The sequence below is a fragment of the Pocillopora verrucosa genome, chromosome 2 (assembly GCF_036669915.1).
Source record: "Pocillopora verrucosa isolate sample1 chromosome 2, ASM3666991v2, whole genome shotgun sequence".
Taxonomy (NCBI): Eukaryota; Metazoa; Cnidaria; class Anthozoa; order Scleractinia; family Pocilloporidae; genus Pocillopora; species Pocillopora verrucosa.
The window spans coordinates 17,379,531-17,406,190 of NC_089313.1; the positions used below are offsets into that span (position 1 = coordinate 17,379,531).

General features: G+C 39.8%; 3 protein-coding genes and 2 pseudogenes across 3 annotated transcripts; 3 read left to right on the forward strand and 2 right to left on the reverse strand.

Annotated features, from left to right (window-relative positions):
• Positions 1-2,339: 2,339 nt before the first annotated feature.
• Positions 2,340-8,902, forward strand: LOC136279261 (uncharacterized; annotated as a pseudogene).
• Positions 8,903-10,771: 1,869 nt separating this feature from the next.
• On the reverse strand, positions 10,772-13,862 carry LOC131779686 (uncharacterized; annotated as a pseudogene).
• A 1,989-nt stretch (positions 13,863-15,851) lies between these two features.
• On the forward strand, positions 15,852-17,924 carry LOC136279051 (uncharacterized). Its single transcript, XM_066162419.1, has 3 exons — positions 15,852-15,874; positions 16,628-16,692; positions 16,770-17,924. Exon 3 carries the CDS (start codon positions 16,826-16,828, stop codon positions 17,597-17,599), a length of 774 nt encoding a protein of 257 aa, XP_066018516.1. The 5' UTR covers positions 15,852-15,874; positions 16,628-16,692; positions 16,770-16,825; the 3' UTR covers positions 17,600-17,924.
• Positions 17,601-21,167, forward strand: LOC131779687 (uncharacterized). Its single transcript, XM_059096261.2, has 5 exons — positions 17,601-17,923; positions 18,263-18,332; positions 18,942-19,112; positions 20,147-20,280; positions 20,503-21,167. Exons 1-5 carry the CDS (start codon positions 17,822-17,824, stop codon positions 20,557-20,559), a joined length of 534 nt encoding a protein of 177 aa, XP_058952244.2. The 5' UTR covers positions 17,601-17,821; the 3' UTR covers positions 20,560-21,167.
• An 8-nt stretch (positions 21,168-21,175) lies between these two features.
• Positions 21,176-26,000, reverse strand: LOC131792866 (uncharacterized). Its single transcript, XM_066162418.1, has 5 exons — positions 25,875-26,000; positions 24,757-25,796; positions 23,392-23,544; positions 23,077-23,167; positions 21,176-22,742 (listed from the first exon to the last, which is right to left on the reverse strand). Exons 2-5 carry the CDS (start codon positions 25,595-25,597, stop codon positions 22,397-22,399), a joined length of 1,431 nt encoding a protein of 476 aa, XP_066018515.1. The 5' UTR covers positions 25,598-25,796; positions 25,875-26,000; the 3' UTR covers positions 21,176-22,396.
• Positions 26,001-26,660: the final 660 nt, after the last annotated feature.

Here is a 26,660-nt window from a genome sequence, read left to right on the forward strand (position 1 = left end):
AACCAGCATTCGGAACAAACGAAAGTGGAAGTAATTCCGGTCTTGCGAAGACATCCTAGCGGTGACCGATGGAAAAACTCTGGAACGATCGAGTACTTGAGTAGCAGATGTTATGGGATCTGTTTGGGAACTTTGCAGACAATCCGGCGACTCAATTCAAGGATAAGTTTGTTGTAAACCTTGTTGAAAATCACTTCGTCCTGATCGTCAACAGCCGAAAACCAAAGCGTAAACTTATGCGATCACGTGACAAGTCATTAAAAAAAAAAAAATTCGACCCAGTGTCTCAAAACAGAATCTGTGTTCTTTGTTCTGTTGCTATAGTAATCAGGTGTAAGTATTCCATCCTGCGCGTCAGTTCTAAAAATAGATATGTAAATTAAAGACTCCCCGCGGGGGAAGAAGAAATGACCCAAATACAAGTGGTCAGCGGGGAAACAACTTTAATACTTCATATAGAGACATATCAGTTGTAGTTTCAGAAAACAATAGTGTTTGTAAAGCCGAAATGTTAACAGTGTACTTCGCTAAATAAAATGTTAAGCAATTTTTCAAAAGTGTTGATTGTACATATATCTTTTACTGCAGTAATAAACAATGGAAGCATCGGAAAAGGCATCGGTGGCATTCGGAAAAGCATCAGGAACAATTATATTTACATTTTGTAACTTGCAGAAAACAATCGTGTTGTAAAGCCAAAATGTTACCAAGTTATACTTCGCTACTTAAAAAGTTGAGCAATTTTCCAAACGCTTTGACTGAAACAATATTTTTGCTGCTATATTAACCAACGGAGGCATCGGGAAAGGCATCAAGAAGAATGATATTTACGATATGTAACTTGTTGTATGACGAAAAAAAAGTATCTTGCCTTGTTAAAGGCGTTAATCACAGTTGGCTTGCTTTTCACTTGAATTTTGCAATATAGACTTTCGATTCCGGAAAAATGAAAAGCTAAGCTACTCTAAAAAAATTTGTTCTCGATTTTTATATTTTTAGAGTTATTAATAAGTTTGTATCCACAGCCTAAGATAAGAAATTTAAAAATTTCCATCAGCTGTAGTTCTTTTAGTGTCTATTATGTAAATTCAATCGCCCCATTTCATGGGGAAAAAGGCAAGTAGGAAAACACTGAGCTACGAGAAACAGCCAAGTTAAGGCTAATGTGTTTACCATGCTTAAATATTTATAATCAAGGCCACTCGTTTAGGAGACCTTTTTACAAAAGATCCAGACATTAAAATAATTCTGTTTTCCGTTCGAAGTGTTTTTTTTCCTATTCAATTTAACAAATGCACTCGGGATGAAAACTTAACGTCCGAACCGAACGGCAGGTGAAAGTTTAACAAGTTTAATAATGCTTTTTCCACTGTACAAAATCCCACCAATAGAATGACTACTAATAAAAATCACAACAACAATCAATAACTAATAATAACCATGTAATATTCATTAAATCTTAATTACCATATAAAAGTACAGTAGGTAAAGGAAAGCAATATGGGAGAAACTGAATTCCCATATAAAAACTGCTCTCCAAGGCTAGTATAAATAACTATACGTTATTTAAGAAAGAAGCAACTGGAGAAACAACTAAACAATAATCAAAAAGTAAAATCTGAATAAATCTCATGTCCAGATAACAAAACAAAACTATGTACAGGGATAATTCAGCAACCGAGTTCTGAAGGAATTCGAACTGGAAGCTGACTTTATTCTCCGACACGTTTCGTCTAACTGTCGTAGACTTCTTCGGGGAGTTCTACAAGTAACACTAAACGGGTTAGGGTTAACAGGCGAAGTTACGAAAAATTTGAAAACTTTTTGGGACAAGGTAGGAGAATTATTTGGGGACCACGGTTTTGGTTTTCTTTCTTCGCCACGCACGTCACGCAGTAAGTTACAAAACGTAAATATGATTCTTCTTGTTGCCCTTCCAGATGCCACCGATGCCCTTTCCAGTGCCTCCATTGTTTATTACGGCAGTAAAAGATATTTTTGCAATCAACACTTTTAAAAAATTGCTTAACATTTTATTTAGCGAAGTTTACTGTTAAAATTTCGGCTTTGCAACACCATTGTTTTCCGCAACTGAGTAGTAAGTAACAAACATCCAAGATGGCGGAATGCGAAGAGGACTAAATGAGACAAGTAATCTAAATAATTCCAGTTAAAAATAGTCAGCACAAAGCATTGCTGCTAGGGGAAATGTTCAAGCGATTCGAGATTTCCCGAAAAGCTACCAAAATCACTAAAAGAAATGGCAAAAACTGTAAAAAAAATATTCATACCATTCCTAAAACCATCGCAAGGCATTGAACGTTGTCAACAATGGATCAATGCCTGCTCTCGTGTACATTTCACCGCGAAAAACATTACTAGAAACACCTGCATTTGTGCCTTACACTGGCCAGGTGAAATGGGGCCGACAAAGGAATTTCCAGATCTTCTAAAGTTCAATTTATCGGTGAAGGACATTGAAGAGCAGTTTATATACGCCGAAAGAGAAAGCCGCCAAAACAGAGGATAGAGCCGATTGATGTAAAGAAAGCTAAACTTGAGCTTCACGAAGATTCAAATGAAAAGGAAGAAAATCAATTGCACAATTATATCCACGAGGGAATAGAAGTGGTTAAAATGGCTAATGATAAAAGTACTCAGACACTTTGCAGTAAGGTAGAGCTAGCATCGAAGATTGAAACCATGGTTCTAAAGAATGAGCTTAAAAATTGTCTACGAAGAATACCGACTCTAGAATTGTCAGCAACCTTTGTTGCTTCATGTGAAGTTATTGGAAAAGATTCACAACTAATGAAGCACTTTACTGGCCTTTCAAGTCTTCAGTTCAATATTGTCCTTTGGATGAGTTAACTTACTGGAGTTGCAGTGCAAAGAAGCTATCAAAGGTCTCATGTAAACTGCCTGAATGGTCTTCTAAAGAGAAACTGTTCATTTACCTTTTACAACTCAAAAAAGGTTTTACAATAAAAACCCTTCAATACTGTTAAGTTGTCCTGGAAATAAAATCAAGGAAACCTCAATAAGGGACATTTTTACCACATATTCAGCTGATGTACAAAATTTTTCGACAAATGGAGAAATTTATGTTTCCCTCGAAGGAATTCCTAAAGAAATTCCTACCAAGAGTTTTCAAAACTATTTTTTTTTTGTATTTTGTTAATTTTTATTAATTCAAAGTTACATACATTTTTGATAAACAAACATAATTCACATAAACAGACAGACACGGTACATCATATATCTACATACACAACCCACAGTTCCTCTTAGCTCTCCTCAGCTTCTAAATATAATACTAGTACAGCGCAGCAACAAACACGAGATTCTATATCATCTAATAATTTTTGTACTTGTCCCATTTCATATTATGAGCTTTTAGCTTATTATTTGATTTTGCGATCATAGTCTCGAGTTGGTGGATCGTTTTAATCAAAACTATGAGGAATGTCAGATGTAGCACTTATTGTACTGAATTCAGAATGGAGACCTCTAGAAACTTTGCCCAACAAGGTAACACTTATGCTTCATATAAGCATGCCAATAGTTTTAAATGTCTGATAGCTGTAACAACCGCTAGTCTTCTCAGTATAAACAATGCTTTAATAGAACAAACTTCTCCGACTCGAGCTGACAACGTGGTAATGCCAAGTGTTGCTAATGCGCATGTGCGAACTGAACTATGTTGCAAATCTCGGGATACTGGACTGGATATTACATTTCTCCTTTTCTTTCGAGATAGTCTCTTCCTTAAGTGAAAAATAACGCAACTTAAAACATGTGTCCTAACTTAGACTAGGCATGCTATTTTAAAGCACAGTCCTTTCTGTTCCATGTTAGGTACAGTTTAAGTACAGTCTTTAGGTGACAAAGTCTTTCAAATACTCTGGACGTTTTCGATCACGCCTTGGTCTGGTCGCAGCTGCTGGCATAGGTTGTTTGCTCTGGTCCGCTTTGTTGGTTTTAGCTGCTTCCTTTGCGCTGCTTTCCTTAGTCTCCGCCTGGACTGAGTGAGGGTTTGCATTCAGTAGAATCTTCTCTCTCCAATCCTCTTGGTTCTTTTGTTCTTCCTGGTCTTCATTTTCTTCGCTGGTGTTTTCCTGGATCAGTGAGTTAGCAATCTTGAACTGGCTTGCGTCACGGTACACTTCGCGTCCATCTGTGATCCTTTTTGCTGCAATGCTTGATCCGTCTATTCGAGTTACTCTGTAGAATGCTGGTTCAAATGCGGTAGACCATTTGTTTCTCTTTTTCTGTTTCAACAGGACATGATCTCCGACTAAGAAATTGTGCTCTTTGGTGTTCCTGTTCTCGGCATTCTGTTTGATCTTATCTTTGTATTTCTCATCCCGCTGGTCGATGGCTGTGTCACGGGGATTCTCATTGCACTCCCTCGCTTGGTGATCTAGTTTGGTTCTGATCTGTCTGTTCATTAGGGCTTCATATGGTGGCACGCCAGTAGCAGGATGCGGTGTTGAGCGATAGCCTGTCAGCATCTCTTGAACAGCTACACTGCTTTCTCCCCCATTGAGACGAGCGATCTGCTCAGTCTTATTCAGTAGTTTCATGAAGCTTTCCGCCTCTCCGTTAGCACGTGCGTGTTCTGGGGTAACTCGGTGATGGTGGAATCCCTCTGTTTTGGCAAACTCGGCAAATTCTCTGGAGTTAAATGGTGGTCCATTATCGCTTTGTAGCTGTCTTGGAGTCCCATGAGTGGCAAACATGGTTTTGAGCTTTTCCATGGTCGGCTGGAATGCTGTCGAGTGAGTCTTCATGACTTCAGGGTATCTTGTTCTCTTGTCAATGGCCACTAGGTTATAATGACCGTCAGGATAGGGTCCGCTGAAGTCTACAGATATGACATCCCAGGGTTTCTTTGGTATGTCTGTGACTTTGATGGGTTCCTGTCTGTGCTGCTTCGTGGTTACCTGACATTCGTAACATTGACCGATGATCTGCTCTACCATATTGTTCATGGTTGGAAACCAATACTTTGCTCTTAACATCTGCTTTGTTTTTGTCATTCCCAGGTGTCCCAGGTGATGTGCTGCCTTGATGACCTTTCTCTGTAGGCTTGTTGGGACAATGATCTGATTCATCCTGAAGATTAGGTCATTGACTACGTACAACTCATTCTGTACACTATAAAATGGTGCAATGTCTGGGTCCTTCTTGTGTTGTTCCCAATCTCCAGTGAGTATTCTGATGGAAAGTTTCTGAAGCTGGGTGTCTTTGAGAGTTTCTTCCTTGATGTGATCTACAACAACAGCATGTTCGGCTGTCACCGTGTACTTGATCACTCTCTCTATGGTATCCTTTCCAGTTTCTGGCAAAGGGTGTCTCGACAGGAAGTCAAGTGGATCGGCTTCATCCTTTCCAGGTTCATAGATTAGCTCAAAGTCGACATCTTGCATTCCCATTACCCATTTTTCTATTCTTGGTGGAAGTCGCATGGCTGCCTTGTTAAACAATGGAAGTAATGGTTTGTGAGCTGTGATGATCTTGAATTTTGGCGCTCCCAGAAGGTAAATGCTGAATCTGTTCTTTGCCCAATGTATGGAGAGGGCATCTTTCTCTGTCTGACTGTATCTTTTCTCGGTGTCAGTCATGCTGCGGCTAATGAAGTGGACTGGCTGTAGGCCATTGCCTGTGTCCTGGAATAATCCGGCTGATAGTCCTTCATGGTAGCTGGCTTCAACTCTCACAACAATAGCTTTGGCTGGGTTGAAGTACGCCATTGTGCTTTCACTTGTTATGCTTGCTTTGAGCTTCTCAAATGCTTCATTCTCTTCTGCTCCCCATTTGAACTTCGTATCTTTGTGGGTCAGCTGTCTCAAAGGTGCGGTTAGTGATGCGTATTTGGGGATGAACTTTGATAAATACCCAGTCATGCCAAGAAAGCTTCGCACAGCTTCTTTCGATTCTGGTGGGCTGCTTTCCTTCACGGCTCTGACCTTCTCTGGGTTTGGTTTTAATACGTTCTTCGTGAACTTGTGCCCATAGAACTCTATCTCTTCCGCTCCGAATTGGCACTTCTCAGGGTTGAAAGTGACACCAAAATCTGTTGCTCTCTGCAGAACGGCTTCCAATGTTTTGTTGTGTTCTTCTATGTCTTTCCCTCCTATCAGGATATCATCGCGCTGGTTGAGGCACCTTGGTATGTCTCCGAAAATTCGGTAGATAGCTTCATCAAAGAGATCTTGCGATGCTTTTGCTCCAAAGATTAGACGTTTTGGTCGCATGTTCCCCCATGGTGTGCTGAAGGTAGCGACTTTTCTGGATTCTGGATCGAGGAGCAGTTGGTGGTACCCCTGCTTCATGTCAAATTTGGAGAAGATGGTACAGTCGTGGAACTTGTACATAAAGTCCTCAACAACCGTTCCTTGGGTTATCCTGTGTCTCTCCATGAATTGGTTGGGTATCCTGAGGTCCACGCTGGCCCTAATCATGTGTGGTTCCAGGTCTTCCTTATCTACGCTGCTGAACTTTGGCTTTGGCTGAACTACTAATGGAGAGCACCATGTTACTGGTTCACCTTCAGGCACCTCTTCAAATATCTCCTCTTCTACACACTGTTCAAGCCATTTCTTTAAGGGATCTTGCAAATAATATGCGACTGGTCTTGGTTTCTGGGCTACAGGAGCAGCTTCTGGTCTCATACTGAATTTAGCATAGAACTCTTTTCCATTCTTGATGTCTCGTATCTTCCCAATGCCCTTGAATACATCGTTGTATCGATCAGTGATTGCTTTGATTTCGGGATTGAGTATTACAGCTTGCTTGACACTCTTGATGTCTGGCAACTCTTCCTGGATTCTCAGGTCATTGGTCTCGGCGAAAGAGCCATCTTCGCGGATCTGTAGCATACCTAGCTCTTTGAGGGTGTCTTTGCTGATAAGCGGTGGGGAATTGATTCTACCCCTGACCACAACAAATCTTGCGACTGCTCCGCAGGTCTGGTTCCTTACGGTCGCTGTGAATTCTCCTTTCAAGGGAAGCTCACTTTGTAAGGTACTCAGCTTCACTCTGCTTGGATGTAGTGTTGGCTTTACACTTGATCGATTTGCCAATGCCTTGAATTGGTGTTCGTCCATAACATTCACCTCTGCACCACTGTCCGGCTCAACTCTAACATCAACATCTTCTATCTTCACTGACACAGTTCTGCTCTCGTTGTCTGTTTTGATTTTCTTCACCTGCTTAAGATGACGTACAGCTTGGCAGAAAAATTCGTCATCAGAACTTGTTGAGTTATCAGCATCTTCTTCTGTGGTTCGCTTGACACGGTGCTTGTCCCTCGAGGTTTCTGGTGGTTTTCGACTGTGTTTGTGCCCATGGCTTTTCTTGCTGTTGGGAGGTCCTCTGAACTTGCATACTGAGCTGAAGTGGTTAAACTTCTGGCATTTCATACATTTCTTCCCATATGCTGGACAGTTTTTGCCTTCCTCGTGTGTGCCTGTTTGTCCACAGTATCCACATGGTTGCTTTTTCTTGTCTTTTCCATCGTTCTTGGGCGGATGCCACTTTCCAGACTGTCTTCCGACCTTCTTCACATCTTGGGGAATTTTCATGTCGCTTATTTGAATTGTTGTGTCTTCGATTTGTGCAGTTTCGGTGAGGAACTGTGTTAAATCCCATTTCTTGTTAATAGCCTTCTGGATTAGCGAGCGATTCTGTGTTGTCTGGATGAGGTGTTCTAGGATTCGTTCATCGCAGTTTGCTTCAAATTCGCAGTCGTTGGCTTTCTCTCTTAAACGTGCAGCGTACGCGTTCGTTGTTTCGCCATGTGCTGGTCTCATTTTGAGGAATACATATCTTGCGTGGTGTTTATTCTTCTTGGGTTTGAAGTAGTCGTTCAGCTTTTTCCTCAGCTTCTCATAGTCGTTACCGCCATCCGTTGGGTTCGGTAAGCTTTTCTCCAGACGAGCGATTTCCTTCCCGCCATAAATGATGAGTGCATCTTTCTTGTCGAGGGGTTCCGTAATCTTGAAATATCTGAATTCGCGCTCAATTTCTTCGAGCCAGTCGTCCCACGCTTTACCTGTGCCGATTGGGTCATCTCCCGGGTTGAATGGTTGAGATTTGAGATTTCTCGTCGCTGTGATAACTTGTACTGGTGCTGTTGGCGCGGTGCCGCCGGTTGCTTCTTCGGTGTCGGGCATGTTTGTCGATCGATTGATTCAAGCGTTGACGTGTTTGTCTTGTTAGCCTCTCTCGCTGGGCTTCAAAACTCTCTGGCTTGGTTTCTCTAGCTTTCGTCTTTCTTCTTTGTGCTTAATCTAGTGTGGTATCCTCGTCGCCAGTGTAACAACCGCTAGTCTTCTCAGTATAAACAATGCTTTAATAGAACAAACTTCTCCGACTCGAGCTGACAACGTGGTAATGCCAAGTGTTGCTAATGCGCATGTGTGAACTGAACAATGTTGCAAATCTCGGGATACTGGACTGGATATTACAATAGCAGTCACCCCAAATGGTGGTTGCTGTTTTGTCTCAGACTTATTTGAAGGAGATATCTCAGATGTACAAATTTTCAAGGAGAGTGGGATTATGAAGCATATTGAGCCTAATGACATTCTTGCTGTGGACAGGGTATTCACAGTACAAGACCTTGTGAATCCCCTGCAAGCACATATCAAGATCCCTGCTTTCTTAAAGGGCAGAAACAGCTTAAGTGTAGCTGAGGAACTTTCAACACGAAAAATTGCTAAAGCAGGGTTGCATGTCGAGTGGTTTAATCAGCGCTTGGAACAGTTCAAGTTGATAGGGAGGACTATTCCATTATCTATTTCACCATTAACAACTCAAATGGTGGTAGTTGCCTGTGCTTTGGTTAATTTCCAAGAAGTTCTTTGTAAATAAATTAAATATGTATGTTTCTAATTCTGTGCAATTTTAGACAAGAAAAAGGGAAAATATTTTCTAGAGGAACAGCTTTTTTACCACAGTGATATTGCATTATTTCAAATATCTTTGCTTTTACATTGAAAGGGGAAGTTTATTAAGCAACAGTTTTACTTTGATAATCTTGATGTAAAACAAGAAAGTACAACTACTATTATTGCTAAATAATCTGATGTGACCAAAGCCTTTTTGTTTTGTTTTGTTTTTGCTTTACTTGCTTTGTTTTATTTGATGTAAAGAGCATGGCTCACTAAAAATCCGTTTGGCTGACCATTAAACACAGATAGTCCTGAGTGAATTTGTCTTTGTTCTTTAAGTCCATCATAGATGAGCCAGGTATTGGCATAGTTGAACATACAGATGTAATGACCACCACCCCATAATGTTGCACTGTGTAGATTCAGTAGCTTTCCATTTAAGGTTATGGTGCTTGGTAGATCTTTAGTTCTAAGATGAGTTCTTCTATTCAATAAATCAACAGAAAAAATGAAAAATTTCTTGAAACAGGAAAATGAAAGTGGTGTACTAGTCCTAAATCCAGGACAGTGCCATGATACAGTTTGGGTACCGTCGCAGTTCAATGTCACATCTGGTTGACTTGGAATACTAACTGGGAGTTTGCTTTGAAATTTCCTTTGACAGGGATTCATTCATTTTTGGATGAAACCATTCATCAAGTGAATGGTCAAAGGTACTGTTGTTATCATTACATCCAAGTGCAATGCCATGTGATATTTGAGTCTTAATCATTGATGGACAGGTGCTCAGGTTACAGGATGAGGTGATTGTAGTTGCTAGAAAGGGCTGCGAAAAGCTTATAAAGTAATCTGATTCATTACCATAAAAGTCAATAATTCCATGCTTTATCACAGGTGTTTGAGGCAGGGTGACCTTTGCATCTCCATACCTCTTGAGGTCTACTAAGAATAATGCTGACCTTATAATGTTTCCAACATTATCTAACTCATCAAGGACCATTCTCCTTGATTTTACCAATGCTTGCAATATCATCAACCAATTGTCTATTGGACAGGTATTTGCTAATTGAATTCCAGAACTTGTTGTATCACCCCACTGTATGACTAGAAAATCAATAGGAGAATGATTATCACCATGTATGGTTGATTGGCTACTGTTGCCATGGGTTACTGATTGGTCACCAGTGTCTTTGGTAGCCATAGGGCTGCTGTTGTCATGGGTATTTGATGAATCATTGGTGTCTTTGGTAGCTACTGCATTATAATTGTACATAGTAGCTACTGGGCTACTGTCATGGCTTACTGATGGGTCCTCAGTGTCTGCTACAGGGCCATCAATATCCATGGTAGCTACTGCACTAATGTTGTCATAGGATGGTGACAAAAAGTCACTTGGCATCACAAAGGGTGAAGCAAACGTGTTTTGGCGACAATTGCCTTGTAAAAGAGGCTTTATCATTGTTCGGTATATTCATCCAGCGCTTCAGGTGTTGATGTTTGAACGGACTCACCGTAATCAGTTTTCCCTCCCCGCTGATTTTTTTAACGTTTTCATCAAAGTATTTTATTAGGTAATGGTGTATTTACTAAATTAAATTGTTGCAATTTGTTACGTTTTAAGACGCATCATGTTTAACTTTGAAAGAATTCTTTTGATGTTATCTTGTTGTGACTACCCGTGATTGTCTCCGTCTTTTTGCTATTTTCATGTTATCACACAGGTAATTCTGAGAAATAAGTCATTGCCCATTGCACAAGCTAAAACGAGAACAAAGAATCTTTGCTACTAAGGTTGTGTACAGTGTAAAAGAACCTTACCCCAGTTTAACTTTGATAGGCAAGGTTTCAAATTAACCCTTGACTGAAATCCATTATCCCTTAAGAAAATCAACAACGAGACAAATAAAGAAGAACAAACCAATGCCAAAAAAGAAATAAAAAAACCCAGTGATAGCTGGATGGGACTGGGGTACTGGGTTGGTTAACTGAATCTTCAGAGATATCTCACTCGGTCCCAGACTTCTCTTGGCAATTTTCTGTTCAATCCACGATAGTTTGTTTACTCCTGCGTATCCAACTAGCGCAAAGGAACCTTGACAGTCCGGCAGTACAGGGTCGGTAGCGCCCAGTCTCTTGAGAGCGTCAAGTGCTGATTTCATGTACTTTGAACTTTCATCTTGAATCGCCACTAAAACGATTTTACTGCAAGGACGAAAGAGATTCGTAAGGAATAGTGACGAAACGTCCAACTATCAAGAATATCAGGGTTAGGAGCAGTGTCATGTGTAATCCTCACTTTCCCCTTTTATTGTCTGGTGCACGTTTTTTGTTTTTTTTTTTAAGGGGGAGGGGGGGCTTTTGACAGTTTTCGTCTGTATACACACATGTATATGAGGTGGGTGAATGCCGCTGGAACTCAGAACACTGACCTTTACAAGGGAGCATAGAGGTTACAATATATAACCATCCAGTCTCTTTAAATTAGATTGTACCCAATTCAATACACGTTGTATCCTATACTCTACCCTTGACATACTTTCCGTTGAGGCTGAGATATTCTCTAAGGCGATCACCAGCAGAGGGGCTCAAATGCGCATCAAATGTTCTCCTGTCGAGAACGCCACCTGCACGAGAATAAAGACAATTTAATTGATGTCTTCTCGGAAAATTAGCGGAGCACAAGAAAAATTTGGAAATGGCCGTTCTTGACCATTTTGCTGTTTACTGTTTCACTGGAGATTGAGGAAATAATGTGTAATTTAAGACTATCACTGCCGAAGTGGGTGAGATAATAAAGACCAACCATAAGGAAAATGTAGACTAAGTCAATGGAGTCAAAGACTCAGCACTTTTCTTCTTACCTTTTGTACCATCAACAACTACAACGTTGTATCCCCTGCCGCGAGGAGAGAAATCCATTTCCATTCACCTCGATGTAAGCGAAACCACATGTGTTTTTAGTTCGTTTGGGATCTTCACAGCCCTCGCTTTTGATGTGAATGTCCACTGAGGGCCCTGAAAGGGTAGAACGTGAATTTTGGCTCAGGAGTACAGTTGGCACTGTGAACTAAAACCGAAAAACTTTCTTATTTAGTAATCACGCTGGCATTGAGCACAGAGACTGTGCAAAGTCGAGACATTGTATCTAAGCACAGACCTGTATGGATACGTTTTTCATCAGTTCTTGATAATGTAAGCTTATTACTTGAATATCCACGATTCCTTACTACGCTCGAACTCTTGGCCACGTAGGAATATGATATATTTTTTGGGTACACGAGTCAGTTTTTGACCGTGCCGCGGCATTTGTGCTCAGGCGCCGAATGTGAACATAAATTTTTTTCTTTTTTCTCCTCGTATGGGATTCGAGAAATTAACATCCTTTTGGTGAGAAGTCCTAAATCTAGGATTTTCGTCCATACCTTTTTGAAAATTGCAAAGGCTCTATTTGAGACAATTATATACCACAGCGATTCTTAAGATTCTACATGAGCTCTGCAGTTATTCGCAAAAACTTCATTGTGCGTCGTTCAAAGAGTCGAAGTGAGAAGGTTAATAAATCGAAAATATTTCTCTGTTTCAGTGGGTGCATCAGCCCTGTAACCCCTAAGAATGACTAGCATCCGATTTCTCCTTACAATGTCACCCCTGAATCACATTTTATATCAGCTACTTAAGAAGCTCTTGATAGTTCAACAAACTCTCCTTGTCAGCCCCTCAGGAGATATGAGAACAGTATGAAAAACATGCATACTGATCTGGGTTGATAATATGCGCCCAAAACTGACGCGTTCTATTCAAGCATAAAAGTTGCAGACGGGTATAAAGATCAAAATTCGCTTTTCACCCCTAAAAATGACTAACTTTTAACTTACTTTATCTTCCCTGAATCTAACATTAAGGTCATGGAGCCAAAAAGGTTCTCGATTGTCAAACAAGTCATTGCCAGTATCGTAGAAATGTTTTGGTAAAAAGTATGGTACGTATACAGACTAACGTTAGGGGGGAGAGAGTAAGCAATCCTTAAAGTCTGGGCCAGTGTTGAGAGAATTTCTTGTTTGATGAATTCGAAGTGCATAACGACCGGGCATTGAATGATTAAGTTTACCTTTCACCAAAGCAAGTTTAACTTGAAGCTGAGCTTGATGCTTGGCTAACTTTACACTAAGCTTTCTCGTGTCCTTCTGCAACCGGTTCAATTCTTCATTGGTGTTGGCAAGAGAAGAGAAACTTTGGGTAGAATAAGCAATAACTCCAATAGCAGAAGCACATATTAAACCTCTTCCCAACGGACTGGCAAGGAAGAAGGAAACAGCACAAACGCATGCCGCAACAACAACGTACTCAATGGCCCAGGGTTTGGCATGTCGACTTTCGATGATACCATTTTTTATGTCATTAGTTACCTTCTCAAGCTCGGTGTTAAAATTATTCAGGATTTCCATTACTTTCGCAATTCGCTCGTACAACGTGGCAAAGTCGATGCTCTTTGGCATTGAGTAAATTTTGTTTTTATCGCTCGTAGTATGACTTTCATTTTTGTCTGTAACTCTTTGAACATATCCCAATGCTTCTTGTAGTCTTCAGCTAAGATCACAGCCTGTTTGTCCAGGTTATTACTTACGCATATTAAATACACAGACACAATAAAAAGACCTCCCTTCACTCACTTTGCAATTTCAGGTGGTATTTTGTCTTTCAGTTCTTGGAAGTTTTGGATGGCAAAGTCAGATAACTGTTGCCATTCCACTGAAGCCAGGCACTGGATAAGGTATTTGTTGAACTCGTTGTCTGATTGGGATGTCATCAAGGCACTTGCTAGCTTAAGACAGCTTTCTGGTACGCTGAGCTTATTCGTTGTAGATGTCGTTGGAGATATAAGCAGGATGAGTAAAACCAGAATTCGGAAGAAACGAAAGGGGAAGTACTTCTGGTTTTGCGAAGACATCCTTCCTGTAGATAGTCCCTTGCAGCGGTGACCGATGAAAAAGCTCTGGAGCGATCGAGTACTTGAGTAGCAGATGTGATGTGATGTGTTTGGGAACTTAACAGACAATTCGACGACTCAGTTCACGAATACGTTTGTTGTAAACCTTGTTTGGACTCTCACAATATTTCACGCGTAGGCTGGTAGCCATAGAGCTACGGTAAAACTAAAAACACACAAAAAGACGAAATAAATCGCAATTTTTTTTAAATAACAAGTTCAGAGTATGTCTAGGTACTTACAAGTTCTGTGAGGCTTCCTGACGAGAAAAAAAAAACAAAAAAAACCGAGTTCTGAAAAGAGATTATAAAGTGTTGAAAATATCTTGGTTCTGAACGACAACAGCCGAAGAAAAACAGGTGCTTATGCGATCACGTGACGACTAATTAAAATAAACTCGGCCTAGTGTCTCAAAACGGGATCAAAGAATATTCAATAACAGTAATAACCGCTTTAGAAAAATAGGAAAGACACGACTGTTGCTGATGGAAGTGGTTCTCTAATCGAAAGCTTATTTACGCAACTGTAAAACGGTGGAAGTCTAGAAAAAATCCCCATGTACTCCCTCCCAGACTCCCGTTCAAGTAGCTTCACGTGGAAAAGTGGAATGATATGTTCATACATAAATATGCTCTCTGGAAAAGCAGTAAACATAAGCAGCCCTCTGGTTGGAAATAAGAAAAGTAAAAAAAAGTTATTGCAAAACATAATATTAAATACATGAAAATCATACATGTGAACTGTGGTTGAAGAAACGAATGTGGAGGCGATCCTCGCAATTATGAACATTTCTTAAGTAGTAGAGAATAAGTATAGGAAATCGTATGAACGCGAGTGCATTTCGTGATTTATGGGCACGAGTGATGTTTTGAAAGTTCTCAAAATTGCACGAGCCGTAGGCGAGTGCAATTTGAGAACTTTCAAAACAGCACGAGTGACCATAAATCACGAAATGCACGAGCAGGTTCATACGATTTTTTATTTATTATATTCTCGACAGAGCAAACCGGCTGTCAGCCATTTTTTTTTATAATTTGGTGTTCAAATTTGGCGCTTCCCCGGTGTTTCCATGGCAACTTCTCCGTATTGCACTCTGTAACCTCTATTGCACTCTATAACCTATTTATGCATTCATCATTGACCAATCAGAAACGCGATATTTTGTTGAGTATATAATAAGGCCCGGAAAAAAATCATGTCCGTACGGGATTTGAACCCATAAAATTTGCGATTGCGGTGCAGCGCTCTACCAACTGAGCTAACAAGCCAAATAGGGGCTGGTCATTATGTTGGTTCCAAATAAACTCTCGAAGTGGTGAATAAATGACTGTAAATAAATGAAAATCATATGTGAACTGCGATTGATGAAAAGAATATGGAAGCGATCCTCGCAGTTATGAACATTACTCAAGTAGTTGTGAGTAAGGCCTGAAGAAAACCAACATAATGACTAGCTCCTAGTAGGCTTGTTGGCTCAGTTGGGAGAGCGCTGCACCGGTATCGCAAAGGCCATGGGTTTAAATCCCGTACGTGCCTGAATTATTTTCATGCCTTATTCACTACTACTTAAGTAGAGTTCATAACTGCGAGGATCTCTTCCATATTGGTATCTTAAAATAATTTCACAGTGGCGTCTCCGGCACGTAAATGAAAAATATCGAACTGTACCGAGAGGCTCTGTGAGATTTGAGTGTTTTGCTCAAGGACACAAAACAATCCGCCTGTTAGGGCTCGAACCAAATGCCTATACCGTTTATTACCTTTTTTGCGAGGCGACACAGTTGAAAACAATGCAGAGTGATGATACCTTAATTTTCTTCCGTAGGATTCAATAGAGTTGACATTCTCGTCGGCCTAATTTAGAAAGAAGAGCCTATTACATCGCTGTCCGCATGTCGAAATATTTGTAGTAGAATAAAGATCTATTACAAAAATATCTAAAATCTTAATGCTTTTTTCAGGCTCTAGGAAGATGCATTCGCCATAAGTGAGTATGTCTTATTTTATATGAACTGCCTAAAATTGAACTCAAAGAAAACAGGCCAGCAAACTAAACTGGTACAAACTCGGAGGGCCGGTTATTTACACGAGGTCTAACCCAAACCAACGGTTTTACGCAATCAGTGGACTTCAAGCTTTCTATAAAGGAGGGTTCCTTCCACTGTTAGCTTTCGGCTCTCTTTTGCTCACAAAAATAAAGGTTCGGCAAAATTAGAATTCTTTAGGACACGATTTTGTCATATAACGGCTAAACTTTGCCGTTTTCCTAATCAGACTGTAATGGCTTGCCGGAAACTGAGTTCTTTCGTCAATCTTAGACTTCTACTACTATAACGATATGATACTTATCGTTTGTATAAGTTTTTTTGGTCTAAGAAACTATTACAACAAGGCTGTGACAGATCGCATGGCTATTTGGTATCTATTTGTTGTCAGGTTACTTCGTTGTAGGCAGTCCGCACCTAACTTACACCTAGCTAGGCTGTGCTAGGCTATCAGTTAGTGGGAAAGGGAAAAAAAGGGAGCATGTTTACAATGGCGAGCGAGTACTCGAAGAAATCCTTAATAATCACTTAATCTGTTTCTGAATAGAGTGTTTTATTTCAATAATTACGTTTGCGGGTGGATTAAGGCTTCAGAGGGCCGACGGACTAGAGGCTCTCTGGCTTAAAATTAAGTACCCTATAGCGTTGAACCTTCTCCTAAGCGGCCTGGTAACTAACAATTTGACTTTTCACAGGCAAGACTGGGGAGCTATTCTATTGATAGATGAACGGTTTAACAAGTCTCCAAAGTATACAAACGGTAAGAAACTACATCTGTGAACTTCACAACAGGTCTGCTTAGTTTTACCTATTCTATTTACCTAACCATCTATATAGGGATATCCAAATGGGTCCGAAAGAGAATTGCAAAGTTTAACAACTTTAATGAGGCTATGTCGTCCTTGAAAGAATTTGCAACTGCGCGTAAACTAGATCCATGCCCTTCCGGTAGCAGCCCGGGCTCACTCAGCCAGTTGAGCAAAAGCACAGTGGAGACTCCAGCTAAAGAGCAAGGCGTTCATTTTCGCACTAAACCACTTGAGGACGACAGACTGTCTCCACAGCTTGATCCCAGCAGAACTCCGGTTCAACACACTGGTACTAAACCATTTGCCGAGCAAACATCGCCTGTCAATTATCAAGGAAATAAAATCTCTGGGTTTATGCCTGCGTCTCATTTGACCCCTTCGACACTCTCTGAAGCCACTCCCCATGGCGTATCTCTTAGTGTTGAGAGGGCTGCCTCAAAACTTGCGCAATTCAAGCGGAAAAGTGTTGGTCAAGACAAGAGCGAGAGGCACGTTTTCAAAGGGATGGAATCGATTTCTGATTTTACACCAAGAAATGGCGGAAATGTTTTATCAAGTAAGCGCAATGAGGTAAATGAGGACAAGAAATTTGTCAACCAGGTGTCGGTTGGGAAAGTTGACTTTAATCATACCAGCGAAAACCACTCAAATGAACAGCTGTCTTACTCTCCTGTTCTGTTTGCTACGCCCCAGTCCAGTCCTTCGCCTTCACCAGTTAAGCAGGAATTTGACACGTATAAACCAGTTGAAAGAGAAGTGAGGACAGATGTAAACTCTTCGAACATGAATTCCTTTTGTAACACATCAAGTCATGCTAAAACTGTAGAAAATGGATACAGTGATCTAAGCAAAAGTTAAATCCAGGTGTCAAAAGATATCAGTGATTTCGAAGAATCGGGAGGCCAAGGCTTCGCTGTTAAGGAAATTCCCTGCGAGGTAAAAGAAGAGAGTAAGCCACGTGACTTCTTAGACGAGGTTGAAACTGATTTTCCCTTGGATAATTCTGAGTTGGCAAACCGTTATGTAGACTCAAATGTGGGTGCGAAGAAATGTTTCGATGGGAAAAATTGTAAATCTGAGATGCCGAGCAACGTTCGACAGGGACGGAGAAAGAGTTCGAGGCTCAGACGATCTTCAAATGGCACCGGGTGCACTGAGAAGGAACAGAAAGAAGTATGCGAGGTATCACTGTCACTTTTTCGTTTTTCACTTTAGTAAAGACGAGAATCATGTTGATTAGCACCTGCCTCAAACGACGCTCATTTTTTTCTAGTGTGAAATTTCACGTTGGTGGTGCCTTGTTGTTTGTAGCATTATGTCTTGCGGTCAGTATTTAAAAAGCCGTATTAGTCTCACTAAATTACGAAGTCAACTTTCGTTTTGATTTAATAGTAGTATGGTTACATTTTCATCTTCATCTGGAGTACAATATAGACTTGGAACCACTACGGTCGATTCCATTATGTTGTTTGCGGAAAATCACTTTTTTCACATCACTTTTATTTCATTATTTGATTTTAGGAAAAACCAGAGGTTAAAGGTGGCAATCCAATACTGAGTTGTGGCCGATGTGGAAGCAACCTCGTTGCAGGTGAGTTAGTAGAGCTGTTGCACAACCCAAGCAGGTTTCCAGGCATTTCTATAATATAAATAAGCCATATCTTTGGTATAGGAGGCACGGATACCTTTTCATGATAACCAGGTTAAAATGTTCACAGTTAAACCTTAACTCCCTAACATCTCTAGGCATATTCTTAATACTCTTTTCGATGTGTTTCTTTTGATACTGACATGGAGAATTTGTTAAACAATCAACAGGTTCTTTAGTTGTTGATCATTTCTTTTTATTATAATGACCTTAATGGGGTGATATTGTTAATAGGAAATCAGACGCTAGTCACTTTAAACGGTTAATGCACTTAAAATCCCTTTAGCTCCTCTCTTCACCCAGGGTATGAATGGGACAAATGAGTATAAATGGGTACAAGTGGGTTGTTAGGGAAGTCTGACGAAATGCCGGGTGATGCCTTTTGTTGGATTTTCATCTCTTCCTGGGAAAATAGCAACACTGTTAGTTTTCATGGCAGGAAACCTGGAATAAGCTGCATCAGTGGGCCATTAGGCTCGTTAACAGAGTTAACCTTTAATTCGGAGCTGTAATTAATTCTAGTTCGCTGATCTTGTCGTCTCGTCCCTGTAGGTCGCGTCGTTGTTAGACCCTTCCCACAAAAGATTCCGGAATTACTGCGGAGCTCTTTTAGGATGTTGGAAACAATTGATGACAAAAGTATCAATGTTATCGACAAGGGGGCTTGCGAAATTTTAAACCTGGGTTACCCGGTTGCAGATGCAAAAAACGATGACTTTTCAGGTAGTAAACAATAATTTCACTTATTTTAGTAAAATTATTTCGGTGGGATTGTTAAATCGTAACCTTGAATCCCGTCAGGAAAAAGCATTTAAGTGTGAAACAGCAAAAATGTAGAGACTGTTAGTCCTTGATGTTATTTGTTTCTGATTTCGATCTCTGATTTGTCTTCGTTTTGTTTTGTTTCTGTTTATCTTCATAACGTGGGCGAAACACAGTGGGACGGTTATTTAAACAAAGTTTAGCCGTTATACAAAACCGCGCTCTAAACAATCCTAAATTTAGCTGAATCTTTTTTTCTGAGCATTTATTTTTATGAACAGTGTCAAGAGGGCCGAAATTTAACAGTGGAAGGACATTTATTTAATAAAACAACCGTCTTATAGAGAGTGCGTAAGGCCCACTGCTTGCGTAAAACCGCGGTTTGGCTTAGACCTCGTGTAAATAGCCGGCCCAGTGTGGTTTATGGATTGGTGGAGGTTGATGGGCAGGAATATTCCCTCCACTTCTCACTTCAAACGCAGCCTGTGCGGTCCCTTCTGGCGCACCAACAACAGAAAGGGCAATTAACGAACCGCTGAGTTAAAAATGTACAAAGAATGGAAAAAAATTAATATTTCGGGGAGAAAACTACTAAATACAATAGAAATACAAACGAATTGAGCAGCACCGCGGTATATCATTGTTAATTAGCTAGTTGTTGTTCGGTATTCACGTCTTAATAACGGAGTGTGGGGGTAATATTGGCTTAAAGTCGTGGTAGTGCGGACCGAGCTTAGCGAGGTCCGTACAAAAACAACCGAGGGCCTTATACTCCCCAGTACGGCTCGAGCAAGCAAGGCTAGCTAGTAATTTTTTATATGGCACTTGGACCAAACTTGCTAATTTTGAATTTGTTGGCATTCGCTAACAGAAGCACACGGCTCACGACCGTTTCCGTGGCAACGGTCCGTATGGCAAAATAACATAGATTGAGATACTTATTTCGTGTAAAATTAATAAGTTTTCTGACAAGTTTTCAACTAATGTGATTGTAGGTGTGAATTCTGTTTTCGTGCCAGAAAGCGAGATCTGCTACATCCCTCAGGTCTGCAAGGTGTGCCAGTCTACAAGAGATGAATCACACATCGTGGGCTTACAAGTGGTATCCTTCAGAACGTTTTCTGAAGAGGTAATGTAGTGTTTTTGTATTGCTCTTAAATCATTTCTTAAGCAACACCAAATAACACTTTGAGATAACCGTGAAGAAAATCAAATTTTTGGGATAAAGTTTTCAATTTGCGACCAAATTGATCTCTACATGAAGTTAACAAATTTGACTTTGTCTTCAAAGTGATTGTGTGTTAGCCTTTGCCTACTAACACATGTTTGTGGTTCCAACCTTACTTGACAGGTCTGGCTATTTCCTAGTATCGTTTTTAATCGTCAACCATCGAGCCACCAGAACTGAAAAGACCTGGCTCAATCGTATCTCTGCAACTCGACTCTGTTTTGTCTCTGAAACACGTCATGAATAAAATTATTTGATATAATGTGATTATGGCTCGGCCATTCCATCACTCTTTTACGTGGTTGCTTGTTGCATTAACTGACTTCTTTTGTTTTGTTTTGTTTGTTCGTTTGTTTTGTTTTGTTTTGTTTTTTGGCTTCAGTGCGGTTATTTGGTACTTATTGACTCACATTCCCCGCCCAGCTCTTGTCACATTTTATTCCAACAAGTGACCAGCATCTTATTTCTCCTCACACTACCACTGGTAAATCACACATTGAGGTCACGGGAATATAGGAAATGATCACCAACTAAATGTAAAATGTATAGAGAACAGTATGGAGAATATGCATACTGATGTAAGGGTTAATTGTAAGCCCCAAGGTATGTTCTAGAGGGTGCAACTTTTTGATGAATCAATTACATTTTTGCAAGCAGTGCATGTACACATTTGCCATGTGGGTGGCTCGGCTAATCCGTCTCGAAAAAGACTTAAACAGAAGGGATGCAATGCACAGTTTTGCTGTATATTAATAATATTGATACTACGGTATATAAAAACATCATTACAAGGATATGACGGGTTTTTAATACATTTTACTTTATTATAACGGAGTTTATGATAATAGTAATAACGAATATTTATACAGGATAGCCCCTCATTACATAAGAAATGTTATCAAAGGGAACCTGTTTAAATGATAAAAATGTAAATAGATTGAAAACGAAAATAAGATAAAATATGACCTTGGCTAACGCTAACCTGAAGAAACTACGCTATACAATGTAAAATTCATCAAGAGACTTCACAAATAATACCCTGCTGCTAATCTGCTTGGTTTGTAACTTTTAAACCCCTAAGAGAGACTAGTATCTAATTTCTCCTCACAATATCACCCCCAAATCACACATAAGACATACTAACAAGGATATGACAAGTTTTTAATACTTTTTACTTTATTATAACGTAGTTTTTGATAATAGTGATAACGAATATTTATACAGGATAGCTGCTCAATACTTAAGTACTGTTAACAAATGGAACCTGTTTAAATGATAAAAATGTAAATAGAATAAAAACGAAAATGAGATAAAATATGTCCTTGGCTTACGCCAACCTACAGGAAATACGCTATACAATGTAAAATTCAGCAAGAGACTTCCAAAATGATACCCTGCAGCTAATCTTCTTGGTTTTTTAAAGGTAAAGAATTGAATGATAAAGTGCTCAAAAAATTAAAACTTTTGAGAGAATAGTGAAGTTTCACTTACGGGAGAACAACGATGACCCCATTATTCCTCGTATTAAAATCGTGTGCTAAAAAATTGAATTAATTCTTAAGGGGACAACCGACATTGCCTTAAAGGTAATCAAACACAAATAAACAAGCCTTTTTCTTCAAAATATTATCAACTGCGTTAGATTAGTCTCTGTAACTTCGTTATTCCAGGTTTCTAATTTGACACTGGCGTGTCTCTGACCAAGCAAACGTGTTTTGGCGTTAATCATTTGTAAAAGAGGCTTTATCATTGTTGTGTATATTCGTCCAGCGCTCTAGGTGTTAATGTTTGAACGGACTCACCGTTATCAGTTTATCCTCCCCACCGCTTTTTTGTACGCTCTTATGAAAGTATTTTATCAGCTAATGGTGTATTTACTAAATGAAATTGTTGCAATTTGTTTCATTTTAAGATGCATCATGGTTAACTTTGAAAGATATCTTTTCATGTTATCTCGTTGTGACTACCCGTGATTGCCTCCTCCTTTTGCTATTTTCATGTTGTCACACAGGTAACTCTAACTCTTTGCCCATTGCACAAAACAATAAAAAAAACCAACAACGCAACAAATAGAGAAAAACAAACCAATACCATAATCAGGAAAAAAGGTGATAGCTGGATGGGGCTGGGGTACTGGGTTGGTTAACTGAATCTTCAGAGATATCTCACTTGGTCCCAGACCTCTCTTGGCAATTTTTTCTTCAACCCACGATGGTTTGTTTTCTCCTGCGTATCCAACTAGCGCAAAGGATCCTTTATAGTCCGGTAATACAGGCTCGGTAGCGCCCAGTCTCTTGAGAGGCATAAGCGCTTTTCTTACGTAAGTTGAACCTTCATCTTGAAAAGCCACCAAAACGATCTTACTGCAAGGACGAAAGGGATATTCGTTAGGAATAATGAACGAAATGTCCAACTATCAAGAATATCAGGGCTAGGAGTAGTGTTATGTGTAATTCTCCCTTTCTCCTTTCATTGTCTGGTGCGCGGTTTTTTTTTTTTTTGAAAGGGGGAGGGGGGCTTTCGACAGTTTTCGCCTGTATACACACGTAAATAAGGTGGGTGAATGCCGCTGGAACTCTGAACACTGACCTTTACAAGGGAGCATAGAGGTTACAATATATAACCATTCAGTCTCTTTAAATTATAATATACAATTCAATACATGCTGTATCCTATACCCATCTACCCTTGACATACTTTCCGTTGAGGCTGTCGAGATATTCTTTAAGATGATCACCAGCAGAGGGGCTCCAATGTGTATCAAATGTTTTCCTTTCGAGAACTCCTCCTGCATGAGAATAAAAACAATTTCCTTGATGTCTTCTCGAACAATTAGCGGAGTACAAGAAGAATTTTAAAAAGGCGGTTACACCATTTTGCCGTTTACTTACTGTTTTACTGGAGAAAAAGATATCGGGGAAACAATGGGTCATTTAATACTATCTCTGCCGAACTGGGTGAGATTACTGAAGACCAGCCATCAGGAAAATGACTTGGCACTTTCCTTCTTACCTGTTCTGCCATCAACAACTACAACGTTGCATCCCCTGCCGCGAGGAGAGAGGTCCATTCCATTCACCTCGATGTAAGCGAAACCACATGTGTTTTTAGTTCGTTTGGGGTCTTCACAGCCCCCGCTTTTGATGTGAATGTCCACGAAGTTCCCTGAAAGGGTAGAACGTGAAATCTTGGCTCAGGAGTACAGTTAGCACTGGGAACTAAAACCTAAAAACGTCATAATTAAGAAATCACGCTGGGATTGGGCACAGAGACTGTGAAAAGTCGAGACATTGTATCCAAGCACAGAATCAGGAGCTCAGGTTCCCCCGTATGTATACGGTTTTCACTAGTTCTTGATTATATAAACTAATTACTTGAATATCCACGATTTTTTACCACGTTCGCACTCTTGTCCAAGTTGTTTGACAGTGATCCAAAGTATGAATATGATATATTTTTTGGGTACATGAGTCAGTTTTTTACTCGTTACCATACATTTTTGAAAATTGCAAAGGCTCCATCTGACACAATTATATACCACAGTGATTCTAAAGGTTCTACATGAGCTTGGCAGTTGTTTAGAAGTACTTCATTGCGCGTCGTCCAGGGAGTCAAAGTGAGAGGTTTTGAATTGAAAATATTTCTCTGTTTAGGTGCATCAGTCTCTTAACCCCTAAGAGTGACTAGCATCTGATTTCTCTTTACAATGTCACCCCTGAATCAGGCATTAGTTATCACCGACGAAAGAAGCTCTTGATTGTTCAACAAAGTCTCTTTGTCAGCCCCCTTAGGAGATGTATGGAGAACAGTATTAAGAATATGCATACTAATGAGTGTTTATAATATGCACCTAGAACTGACACGTTTTCTTCAAGCATAAAAGTTGCAAACGGGTACAAAGACGTATCTCAGAGAATGAAATTCGCTTTTCACGGAAGAGAGACAAACAGTAGAACAAAAATGAAGGGAGAGAGAAAATATTTTGATTGAAATAAAAATGAAATGTAACATCACTGTTAACTTTTTACCCCTAAAAATGGCTAACGTTTAACTTGTCTTTATTTCATCTTCCCTGAATCAAATATTAAGGGGTGTAATCACCGTCAAAAATAAATGTTTAATTATGATATCGACAATTTCAGTTATGACATTGAGATATACAAATGTGCTATTCCAATGTGACGTTTTAATATGCCATTTGGTCCTTGTGTTATGACATCATGCTGTCACATTTGACTATTTTGCTTTTGCAATGTGCTGGCTACTGCATGTTAAGGGAAATTTCATTTTCATAACTGAAATTGTGGATACATAATGAAACATTTATTTTTGACGGTAATTACACCCCATAACCGGGCAGTGAGTAATTAAGTTTACCTTTCATCAAAGCAAGTATAACTTGAAGCTGAGCTCGATGCTTGGCTGACTCAAGACTTAGCCTTCTCGTGTCCTTCTGCAACTGGTTCAGTTGTTCAATGGTTTTGCCAAGAGAAAAGTAACTTCCGATGGAACAAGCAACGCCTCCAAATGCAGGAACACATATTAAACCTATTCCCCACAGACCGGCAACGGAGATGGCACCAACAGAAACGACTGACGCAATAACACCCAACCCAATGGCCCAGATTTTGTCATGTTGACTTTTGATGAGATCATTTTTTATGTCATTTGTTACCTTCTCGAGCTCGGTGTAAAAATTATTCAAGATTTTCATTACTTCCGTAATTCGCTCGTACATCGTGGGAAAGTCGATGCTCTTTGGCATTGAGTAAATTTCTGTTTTTATCGCTTGTAGTACGACTTTCATTTTTGTCTGTAGCTCTTTGAACTTATCTCGATGCTCCTTGTAGTCTTCAGCTAAGATCACAGCCTGTTTGTACAGTTGATTACTTAAGCATATTAAATACACAGACACAATAAAAAGACTTCCCTTTACAGACTTTGCAATTCCAGGTGGTATTTTGTCTTTCAGTTCTTGGAAGTTTTGGATGGCGAAGTCAGATAATTGTTGCCATTCTACTGAAGCCAGGCATTGGACAAGGTATTTGTTGAACTCGTTGTCTGATTGGGATGTCATTAAGGTACGTGCTAGCTGAAAACAGCTTTCTGGTAAACCGAGCTTACTCGTTGTAGGTGTCGTGGGAGATATAAACAAGATAAGGAAAAACAGAATTCGGAAGAAACGAAAGCGGAAGTACTTCCGGTTTTGCGAAGACATCCTTCGTGTAGATAGTCCCTCACAACGGTGACCGATGAAAATAATCTGGAATGATCGAGTTCTTGAGTAGCAGATGTGATGGGATCTGTTTGGGAACTTTGCAGACAATCCGACGATTCAATTCACGGATACGTTTGTTGTAAAGCTTGTTTGGGCTCTCACAATATTTCACGCGTAGGTTGGTAGCGCTACGGTAAAACTAGAAACACACACAAGAAAACCAAATAAATCGCATTTTTTTTTAAATAGCAAGTTCAGAGTATGTCTAAGTACTTACAAGTTCTGTGAGGCTTCCTGACGAAAAAAAACCAAAAATATCGAGTTCTGAAAAGAGATTATAAAGTGTTGAAAATATCTTAGTTCTGAACGACAACAGCCGAAGAAAAACAGGTGCTTATGCGATCACGTGACGACTAATTAAAATAAACTCGGCCCAGTGTCTCAAAACGGGATCAAAGAATATTCAATAACAGTAATAACCGCTTTCGAAAAATAGGAAAGACACGACTGTTGCTGATAGAAGTGGTTCTCTAATCGAAAGCTTATTTACGCAACTGTAAAACGGTGGAAGTCTAGAAAAAATCCCCATGTACTCCCTCCCAGACTCCCGTTCAAGTAGCTTCACGTGGAAAAGTGAAATAATATGTTCATGCATAAATATGCTCTCTGGAAAAGCAGTAAACATAAGGGGCCCTCTGGTTGGAAATAAGAAAAGTAAAAAAAAGTCATTGCAAAACATAATCTTAAATACATGAAAATCATACATGTGAACTGCGGTTGAAGAAACGAATATGGAGGTGATCCTCGCAATTATGAACACTTCTTAGGTAGCAGAGAATAAGGCCCGGAAAAAAATCATGTCCGTACGGGATTTGAACCCATAAAATTTGCGATTGCGGTGCAGCGCTCTACCAACTGAGCTAACAAGCCAAATAGGGGCTGGTCATTATGTTGGTTCCAAATAAACTCTCGAAGTGGTGAATAAATGACTGTGAATAAATATATAACAACTTTATTTAAATAATAACATGTAACATATTATTATTAAAAAAGGGTTATAGAA

Excerpts from the sequence above, each read along its gene's own strand:
- LOC136279051 (XM_066162419.1), top strand. The coding sequence starts at position 16,826 with ATGTCGTCCTTGAAAGAATTTGCAACTGCGCGTAAACTAGATCCATGC.
- LOC131779687 (XM_059096261.2), top strand. The coding sequence starts at position 17,822 with ATGCCGAGCAACGTTCGACAGGGACGGAGAAAGAGTTCGAGGCTCAGA. Across the intron at positions 18,333-18,941 it reads TGGAAGCAACCTCGTTGCAG|GTCGCGTCGTTGTTAGACCC; the intron begins GTGAGTTAGTAG and ends TCGTCCCTGTAG. Across the intron at positions 19,113-20,146 it reads AAAAAACGATGACTTTTCAG|GTGTGAATTCTGTTTTCGTG; the intron begins GTAGTAAACAAT and ends ATGTGATTGTAG.
- LOC131792866 (XM_066162418.1), bottom strand. The coding sequence starts at position 25,597 with ATGTCTTCGCAAAACCGGAAGTACTTCCGCTTTCGTTTCTTCCGAATT. Across the intron at positions 23,545-24,756 it reads TATACTTGCTTTGATGAAAG|GGAACTTCGTGGACATTCAC; the intron begins GTAAACTTAATT and ends CTACCCTTTCAG. Across the intron at positions 23,168-23,391 it reads AGTTGTTGATGGCAGAACAG|GAGGAGTTCTCGAAAGGAAA; the intron begins GTAAGAAGGAAA and ends ATTCTCATGCAG.